Source organism: Oncorhynchus mykiss, chromosome 13 (genome assembly GCF_013265735.2).
Source record: "Oncorhynchus mykiss isolate Arlee chromosome 13, USDA_OmykA_1.1, whole genome shotgun sequence".
NCBI lineage: Eukaryota > Metazoa > Chordata > Actinopteri > Salmoniformes > Salmonidae > Oncorhynchus > Oncorhynchus mykiss.
Window position 1 is genome coordinate 42518867 of NC_048577.1, and position 10255 is coordinate 42529121.

Genomic DNA, 10255 nt, shown 5'->3' on the forward strand with positions numbered 1-10255 from the left:
ACCAAACAGGCAGGATATAACCCCACCCACTTTGCCAAAGCACAGCCCCCACACCACTAGAGGGATATTTTCAACCACCAACTTACCATCCTGAGACAAGGCCGAGTATAGCCCACAAAAATCTCTGTCATGGCACAACCCAAGGGGGGGCGCCAATCCAGACAGGATTGTGCCAACCCCTCCCTATAGGCTGTCTCATTGTCATCTCTGATCAAGCTTATCACCATAGTGTTGTCAGCAAACTGGGGCTGAGCTCCTCGCCATCCAGGATCTCTATACCAGGCGGTGTCAGAGGAAGGCCCAAAGAAATTCTGACTCCAGCCACCCAAGCTACAGACTGTTCTCTCTGTTTCTGCCTGGCAAGCAATACCAATGCACCAAGTCTGGAACCAACAGGACCCTGAACAGCTTCTACCCCCAAACCATAAGACCTCTAAACAAGACTAAAAAATAGCTCATCAAATGGCTACCTGGACTACCTGCATTGACCCTTTTTTGGACTAATTCTCTTGCACCATGCACACACACTGGACTCTACCCACACCCCATACACACACACCACATACGCCTACACACATATAACATGCACACACATGAATACTGAATACACACACACACACACTTTCACACTCAACACATATGATGCTGCTACTGTCTTATCTATCCTGTTGCCTAGTCACTTGACCCCTACCAATATGTACAGTACATAGCTACCTCAATTATCAATTTGGTCCTGGTACTCCCTGTTTATGGCCATGGTATTTTCTACTCCCTATACATTGAGTGTGCAAAACATTAAGGACCCCTTCCTAATATTGAGTTGCACCTGCCCCTTTTGCCCTCAGAACAGCCTCAGTTTGTCAGGGCATGGACTCTACAAGTTGTCGAAACCGTTCCATAGTGATGCTGGCCCATGTTGACTCCAATGCTTCCCATAGTTTTGTCAAGTTGGATGGATGTCCTTTGGGTGGTGGACCATTCTTGATACACACAGAAACTGTTGAGCGTGAACAACCAGGCAACCCAACTGGCACCTACTACCTTACCCCGTTCAAAGGCACTTAAATATTTTGTCTTGCCAATTCACCCTCTGAATGGCACACATGCACAATCCATGTCTCAATTGTCTCAAGGCTTAAAAAATATTATTTAATCTGTCTACTCCCCTTCATCCACACTGATTGAAGTGAATTTAACAAGTGACATCAAGCGATAATAGCTTTCACCTGAATCCACCTGGTCAGTCTATTTGATGGAAATAGCAGGTGTCCTTAATGTTTTGTATTGTAAGGGGTGCGTAACTGGTGGCAGGGAAGTCAGACGCAGGAGAGCAGAACTAGCCGGAGCAGTTTAATTACAAAACCAACGGCATAAAGGAATAACAATCATGGGTACAAAACCGGACGCGCACCAGTAAACATGTGCACAAGCACTTACAACAAACAATTCCACACAAAGACATGGGGGGAACAGAGGGTTAAATACACAACAATGAGGGAAATGAAAACCAGGTGTGTAGGAAAACAAGTCCAAACAAATGGAAAATGAAAAGTGGATTGACGATGGCTAAAAGACCGTTGACGCCGACCTCCGAACGCCTCCCGAACAAGGAGAGGAACCGACTTTGGTGGAAGTCGTGACATGTATGCTTAGCGTTTATAGCCATGTTATTTTGACTTGTTATTTGTTTTCATTGTTTAATTTATTACTTGTGCCACTATCTTTCTTTTATTTTTCATATTTAACTCTGCATTGTTGGAAAAGGACCCATAAGCATTTCAGTGTTAGTCTACACCTGTTATCTACAAAGCATGTGGCAAATAAAATGTGATTTGCACAACCTTTGTTGCTCCCAGCGGTTAAAGCATTTCCACTCCAGTTACTGAATGTCCCAGAGACTGTGCATCTCTGCTTTCAAGTCAACACCAAAACCAGTTGGCGGATGTTAAGATATGTGAGACTAGTTCATTATTACAGTTCTCTAAAGAGGGACATGCATACAGACAAATACATGGTCTTTCAGTCTCTTATTTTCCTAACACTAAACAAATGTACATTCATGCCCTTCTTGCTGTGGACAGTAGACTTCCACTAGGGCTACTCTTATGCAGTCTGAATAGATTGATATCCATCTGTTATACAGACAAGAACCAGAGGCATCTGAGATCACCCAGTTTGTTAGCAAACAAACCACACTGCTGCTCCCACAAAGCTGGACCCTCTGGTCATTTTCCCTTCCGAGGAAATGAATGTAGGAGAGGATTTATATTGCGTTCATACAATTGTGTTGATCTAAGAGAGAAATTATCAGGACCATGTCTCTATGCATTGCTTGTGCCATCATATAGTAAACAAAAATATAAATGCAACAATTTCAAAGATTTTACTGAGTTACAGTTCATAAGGAAATCAGTCAATTAAATAAATTCATTAGGCACTAATCTATGGATTTCACATGACTGAGAATACAGAAATGCATCTGTTGGTCACAGATACCTTAAAAAAAAGTAGGGGCATGGTTCAGAAAACCAGTCAGTATCTGGTGTGACCACCATTTGCCTCATGCAGCGCGACACATCTCCATCGCATAGAGTTGATCAGGCTGTTGATTGTGGCCTGTGGAATGTTGTCCCACTCCTCTTCAATGGCTGTGCGAAGTTGCTGGATATTGGTGGGAACTGGAACACTGTCGTACACGTTGATCCAGAGCATCCCAAACATATCTGATGAGCATACAGGCCATGGAAGAACTGGGACATTTTCAGATTCCAGGAATTGTGTACATATCCTTGTGACATGGGGCTGTGCATTATCATGCTGAAACATGAGGTGATGGCAGCAGAGGAATGGCACGACAATGGGCCTCAGGATCTCGTCACGGTATCTCTGTGCATTACAATTGTCATCACTAAAATGCAATTATGTTTGTTGTCCGTAGCTTATGCCTGCCCATACCATAACCCCACCGCCACCATGGGGTGACATCAGCACACCGCTCATACGACATCATACACGTGGGTCTGTGGTTGTGTGGCTGGTTGGACGTACTGCCAAATTCTTTAAAACGACGTTGGAGTCAGCTTATGGTAGAGAAATGAACATTATATTCTCTTGGAACTGCTCTGGTGGATATTCCTGCAGACAAAATGCCAATTGCTTGCTCCCTCAAAACTTGAGACATCCCTGGCATTGTGAGACAAAACTTCACATTTTAGAGTGGCCTTTTTATTGTCCCCAACACAAGGTGCACCTGTACAAGGATCGTGTTGTTTAATCAGCTTCTTGATATGCCACACCTGTCAGGTCAACAGATTTTCTTGACAAAGAAGAAATTCTCACTAACATGGATGTGAACAAATTTCTGAAAATCATTTTTTAGAAATAAGATTTATGTGTGTATGAAACATTTCTGTGATCTTTTATTTCAGCTAATGAAACATGGGACCAACACTTTACACGTTGCATGAATATTTTAGTTCTGTAATAAAGCCGCTGTACAAAATGTCTTCATACAAAATATGACACTGACCTAAATAGATAAGACATAGGTGAACTAAAACTAGAACTAAACAAATCAGATTTAATCCACCCAATGAATGAAGCCCTTAATTGGTTCCAGGTATGTCCAACATGGGCTACTAAGTATTGTTGTTACTATTTTTGGAATGACTGATTTGCAGTGGTGGAATGTGTTCAGTAAATCATGATCCCGTCTGAACGTCCTGCAACAACAAAAAACAGACTGATGTTTATTGAATCTCCATTTGGATACGCGTGTGCGCGCAGAAATGTGAGAATTCTAGTCTATTAGCATATCGGAAACCATTATCAATATAACAATTGTATTGATGTGGTGTAAGGTGAGGGGATATGACTCATATGTTATTAACACATTTCCAATCCAATGGTAGAACGGTTGTGCTGGGTGTAAATACATGATAGGGACACGCCAGCTGTTCAGTATAGTGCGAGGTCCGTGCTTCCTAGGCTACGGTCGCGCTGCTTTTGCACGTGCCATAACCACGCCCCTCAACAGCTTGTCTCTGCACGTGAAGGAGAGAAAAGAACACACGTGTTTTGTTTGGCCACGAGTGTGGATACAAATGCATCAATGTATAATGCATCCTGTCATCATGTATTGCAGAGGAGAAACTGGATACAACGCATCTTCATATAAAACGTAAGTAAGTATCCAATGTCGGCAGGGATCCTCAACTAGATTTAGCCGCGGGCCAATTCTTTCTTAAGCGAGAGGTCGGGGGCGGACCATCATAATAAATACATGATTAGGCGGGTGGCCACCTATCATCCCACTCATTCCTAATTGGCATATATCACTCCTCACCTGTCCAACTGATAGCTAAAATGTGAGAGTTCTGGCACACAAATGGTCCCAGTGCATCACTGAGGTGGGTGCTACGCATTAATGTTGGGTGAGGTGAGTTTCACCCTACTATGTATAGCGCTTTGAGTACCTCAGTTGGTAGAAAAGTGCTATATAAACCCAATCAATTGTTATTCATTATTATTATATGATCACATATGACTCTATGAGTGGGAATACTTGGGAACATATGTGCAAAATTAAAATCACTTGGAGCTGATTTCCTGGTGTTTTTATCTCCAACAATGAAAACAAATTGTCTAAAAAAATATATCTGAAAACTTGGGGGCCAAATAAATGTCGCGAAGCATCCTTGTCCTCGTCTCCTCCAGTTCCCAGGGTCAGTGAATGGCCATAGTCATACCGTTCTATATCTATCTGGTTTAGCTAAATGTAGCAACAATAGAAGTCTGGAGACACTGTTGACATTCTGCACGCAATGTACAGTTATTTCCGTACGAAGGAATGAAACGGAGTGTTTCTTCAGCCAATAAGCTCCCGGTGGGTTCTACTGCTTCTGTTGTGACTGGCTCACCATCGGCTTTTCAATGTCAGCTACTTAATATTAAAAGCTACATTTGTGACCAATCCGCGCCGAGTATTTTCTGAAGCGGCGTATAGCTCATGAATAAGGAAACAGTGCTCGCAGTAGGCTTCGACTGATGGGATCTGTGGTGTTATGACAACATTTTAATTTGTGAAACAGGTTTCAAAGCAACAGACTGAAACACTGCTTTGACTTAATTTATCCACGGATATTGCTAACAGTGCCTGGGAAACTACACTCAAGGCGCCTCTGCAGCCTAGGTCGAATCCACAGAAATCGATTCCTATTGTTTTGAAGAAGATTATGGACATTCCCCCACCTAATATTCTCGAAGGCGACGATGGTAAGACTAGCCTACTGGTTTCGTTTTGGATTAATTGAAAGATACTTTCCAATTTACACATTTTTATGTGAACTGCATAGATCTGATGTGATCGTTGACTTCGCGGACATGTTGACTGGTGTATGGAGACGTAGTAGTGCTTCTAATGAGCGTTTGTGTACCCTCAAACAACTGGACACATTTGTTTTTTAATCAGCTGTGTTTTGATAATTATATATGACTAGTACAATAGTTGTTCAAATGTGTCAAGCATTTGTACATTCTGAGTGCTGTGCCAGTTTCCCCTGAGGCACTGAACTGAGGGAGGAAAAAAGAACATAAAGTTCTCACACCTCCCTACTTGTCCTAGAGCACTGCAGTCAAACCATTTTTTCACATACAATATGAGTACATACTTTTATTTCATTTGAAGGGCAATTAATATTTATTTTCATGTTTGTGTTTGTGTTTAGGGGCTGTGTTGACAAGTCCAGATTTCCCTTCCCCATTTTTTTATGGGTTGATGCACCCGCCCTTTTCTTTTACCTCATTCTGTAATTTCACCACTTTTCTTTCTTTCTACTTCTTTCACATGGCCGTGAAACCGTCACCCATTATGCTCTTCACGGTTATCTCCACAGAAATAGAGAAGAAGAAGTTGTGCTCTGCCGATAATGGCGAGGCCGGTGTTGGGGGGGCTAGTGGTGGGACTGGAGGTACAGGAATTGGAGGGGTGTCCGCCTCCCTTACCCCTGCCATCTGGGAGAAGACCATCCCCTATGATGGGGAGACCTTCCACTTGGAGTACATGGACCTGGATGAGTTCCTGCAGGAGAATGGCATCCCAGTCACCCTAGAGGAGGAGCTGCAGAAGAGCCTGGCCCAGGAGGAAACCAAGGGGACAAGACCCCCTCTCACCACCTCTGACACAGAGACCGTCACACTCACCTTAGAGCCAGCTGAACAAGAGAAGGAAGAAGAAGATGGGGACGATGAAGATGCTGTGTCTGGGTTTGACGCAGCGGAGGTTGAAGTGTCTAAAAATAAAAAAGGTACATTGTTGGGGCCCATTTGTTAAAAGCCCAGACACGGTACCACTGTAACAAATTCTACCTTTGAACTCAACATGCACATATACTGACACTGTAATAGACGCTTGCAACATGCTGACACTAGATACTCCCATATTGTATTAAGATGTCAAATAGACGTACTTGACGCACTCGACACCTTGCCTCCAACACACACACGGACACATGTACGTGTGAAACCTGAGCTCTACAGCATTAACAAATGGCAGTATTCATATTGCGCTGACCTTAGTATGTCTTAAGGAAAAAAATGAAGCAAACAGTTGTGAATTTTCAATTAACTATAGCCTTCAAGATTATAAAAACATACTTAACAGCCACCAAATTAATTAAAAATATACTCCTCATTGAATTCACTTTGTCTCCCTCTAGAGGGGAAGTCTGCAGACCGACTCACACCCACTCCTATCGACCCAGAGGACATTGAGGTGGACATCAACTTCCAGCCGGACCCCACAGACCTGGTGCTGTCCAGCGTGCCTGGGGGTGAGCTGTTCAACCCACGCAAACACAAGTTCTCTGACGAGGACCTCAAACCACAACCCATGATCAAGAAGGCCAAAAAGGTCTTTGTGCCCACTGAGCAGAAGGTAAGATGAATATGGTGAATATTTGTTTCAGGGAGGTGATGAATGATGGAACTGGTTGTTCTGTAGTAGGTTAATGAGAATGTAGCCACTGCAATTGGGCACCAAATAATCATTGGTTGATGAAGATTGTAGTATCACTATGTTACACCAGCAGAATTAATGAGTGAGTAGTAAGCCATGAAATAAGGGGGCTTGTCTGGGATTAGGGATGTTTCCACAACACTGATTCTATTATTTTGTATTAAAATCCTCTGTCTCCCACAGGATGATAAATACTGGTCGAGGAGGAAGAAGAACAACGTGGCAGCCAAACGTTCACGTGACGCCCGGCGGCTGAAGGAGAACCAGATCACAGTGCGCGCTTCGTTTCTGGAGAGGGAAAATGCGGCGTTGCGGCTACAAGTGGCTGAGTTGCGAAAGGACTGTGGTCGCTGCAAGAACATTATGTCCCGATATGAAGCCAAATACGGACCATTGTAAGGGACAAACTTTGTCTTTCAAGAAAAGAACCGAAAAATAAAAACGCCCCACAAAACACTGACAAAGAGAATCTGAATTGCACTGCTTTCATGGTGAACACCGGTCACTACGTCAAGTTCTAGATCCTTTCCAACACGACAGTGGAGGCATGGATACACACTGTCAGTGAGCCCGGCAGCAACATGACGAGAGGTGGACACAAAGGGTTGTGGAGAGCGACTGGCTCCTACACATACAGGGACTCAATTACTACTAGTCAGGTCTTATCACTGGCCAGACGAGTCAGAGAAAGCTGCTGGAGAAGTTACACACACATTTATACAGCGTATTAACGGGTTGTTTTGTGGACCAAAGCATGAACATCATCAGTGATCAGTAGTCAATAATGAAAGTTGTCCCCCTGCCGCCCTCCTCCCACTGTTTGCAGTAACTGACTGTCTCCCTCCTCTGTTTCAAGTACTCATGCAGAGGCTCTGAAGAAGAACATGTGAACTCTTGATTTATTAATAATGGGGTAGGGGAGAAAACAATGAATAACAGACAGGACAGATTGAGGGCTGCACCGCCATGATCTTACACAGAGGAAATAATTGATATTGGGGCGGTAGCGTAGTGGTTAGAGCATTGGACTAGTAACCGAAAGGTTGCAAGTTCGAATCCCCGAGCTGACAAGGTACACATCTGTCGTTCTGCCCCTGAACACTGTTCCTAGGCTGTCATTGAAAATAAAAATTTGTTCTTAACTGACTTGCCTGGTTAAATAAAGGTAAAATAAAATAAAAAGAGAAAGGGCGAGATAGTGGTGTTGTCTGGTCTTTGCTTGTACCACACTGAGGTGTGTGTGTGTAAAGAACTACATAGTCTTCTCCCTGCACCACATAGATTGTGTTACCCCTGTTTTGCACTCAACCCTTCCAAGGCAACACCTTGTGGGTGAAGATTAGATATAGGGGCGGGTACTTTTTTCCTATTACGACATGACCCACACACATGCTTCTTGACCCACACACATGCTTCTAATATCTTTCCCCAAAAAACAGTATTCTGCTCATAGGTCAGGCATTAATAAGGGCCCTCAATGGTGGAGGGGTATTTACTATGTTTGTTGGTTTATTTCATTGCACACTGCAAGTAGAGGGCACTATCTATTTGTGCCTCCTGTAGTTTGTCTGGGATTGAGAGTCAGTTATTCTGTCAATACCTGTTTTTTTTTTCATCTTAATTTACTGCTATTCCTTATGTTTGTTGAATAGCTATTATGATCAATGCTGTATTTTAACAATACATCTATTGATTGATGTGCAACAATCTGTCAGATTTATATTTCTTTAGAGGAAAGAAAACAATGACCCAATGACTAAGCAGGGATCTCAATGGACAAACTGTGTTTTCTTTGTGTTTTTTTATTTTTAAAACAGGTTTTCAACCAGAATTTTACAGAAATATATATTTTTTTCTAAAGACAATTTCCTATTTACCTCATCCAACACTTCCATTGTTTAATGCTCCTATCTTATTGGATACCAATAATTTTGAAGGGTTGGTGTGCCTCCGACAATATTGACAGGAATTGTGAGCACAAGAAAGGTGGCTTTGGTTAAGTTTGATAAAAAAATGTCAAGGTACAGAGTCGACGCAGAGTTCTGTTTGTCAAAGTGGCTGTGCCTCAATTGTTGCAAATACTACATAGCAGACTGTTAAGTAAAGGGACTCAATCTCTTAAGTGTCTGATGAATTTGTGTTCCTGTGCCGATCTTCATTATTATGCATATTAGAATCATACATGTGGCAATAATATGAATTTTACTCTGCTTTGTTTCTGGTGTGTTTCTGTAAAATAACTATGATAGACAAAATGTTGAAATGGCGCAAAGTAATGTGTGCTTCCAATTACGTTTCCCAGTAATCCTGCTGCACGAAAATGTGTTAATGGTGTAATGTTTGCATCTGTTTTACACTAAGTGTATGTACTTATGTCTGTAAATTAAAGGATCAAAACAAATATTTACTGAATTTGTTTCAATGGAAGGCATTGCATTGCGCTGACATTCTTATCTTTTATGCTTAGGCATATAGTTGTTTAAACAGTGATTTTAAGCTTGGTGCAGAATCTTGTCAGATCGATAGACCATTTAGGTATGATAGTCATTTTAGTATGATATGAAGTTAAAGCTGGATCGAAGCCAGTTTGTATGTAGAAATTAAACTCCAAGTTATCCCAACCTGTTCATTTTCTTTGTAGAAATTCCTCTTCAATCTACATGACAAAGCAAAAACAGGTTTTTAGAAGATTTTGCACATGTATAAACATTTTAAGAAGTATTCAGACCCTTTACTTAGTACTTTGTTGAAGCACCTTTGGCAGCAATCACAGCCTCAGTCTTCTTGGATATGACGCTACACACACCTGCATTTGGGGAGTTTCTCAAATTTTTCTCTGCAAAGGTTGGATGGGGGAGCATCACTGCACAGCTATTTTCAGGTCTCTCCAGAGATGTTTGGTCGGGTTCAAGTCCAGGCTCTGGCTGGGCCACTCAAGGACTTGTCCCGCTGCCACTCCTGCATTGTCTTAAAGGGGGATAACCAGTTGTAAAACTGAATGACTTCAACTGAAATGTGTCTTCCGCATTTAACCCAACACCTCTGAATCAGAGAGGTGTGGGGTGCTGTCTTAATCGGCATCCATGTTTTCGACAGACTTGCTCAGGGGCAGAACGACATATTTTTACCTTGTTAGCTCAGGGATTCGATCCAGCAACCGTTCGGTTACTGGCCCAATGCTCTAACCACTAGGCTACCTGCCGCCCCATATACAGAGGGTACCGGTATCGAGTCAATGTG

General features: G+C 42.5%; 1 protein-coding gene across 1 annotated transcript; it reads left to right on the forward strand.

Moving 5' to 3' along the window:
- Positions 1-5009: 5009 nt before the first annotated feature.
- On the forward strand, positions 5010-9418 carry LOC110486416 (thyrotroph embryonic factor). Its single transcript, XM_021558011.2, has 4 exons — positions 5010-5274; positions 5895-6305; positions 6717-6934; positions 7199-9418. Exons 1-4 carry the CDS (start codon positions 5235-5237, stop codon positions 7412-7414), a joined length of 885 nt encoding a protein of 294 aa, XP_021413686.2. The 5' UTR covers positions 5010-5234; the 3' UTR covers positions 7415-9418.
- The last annotated feature ends 837 nt before the right edge of the window (positions 9419-10255 follow it).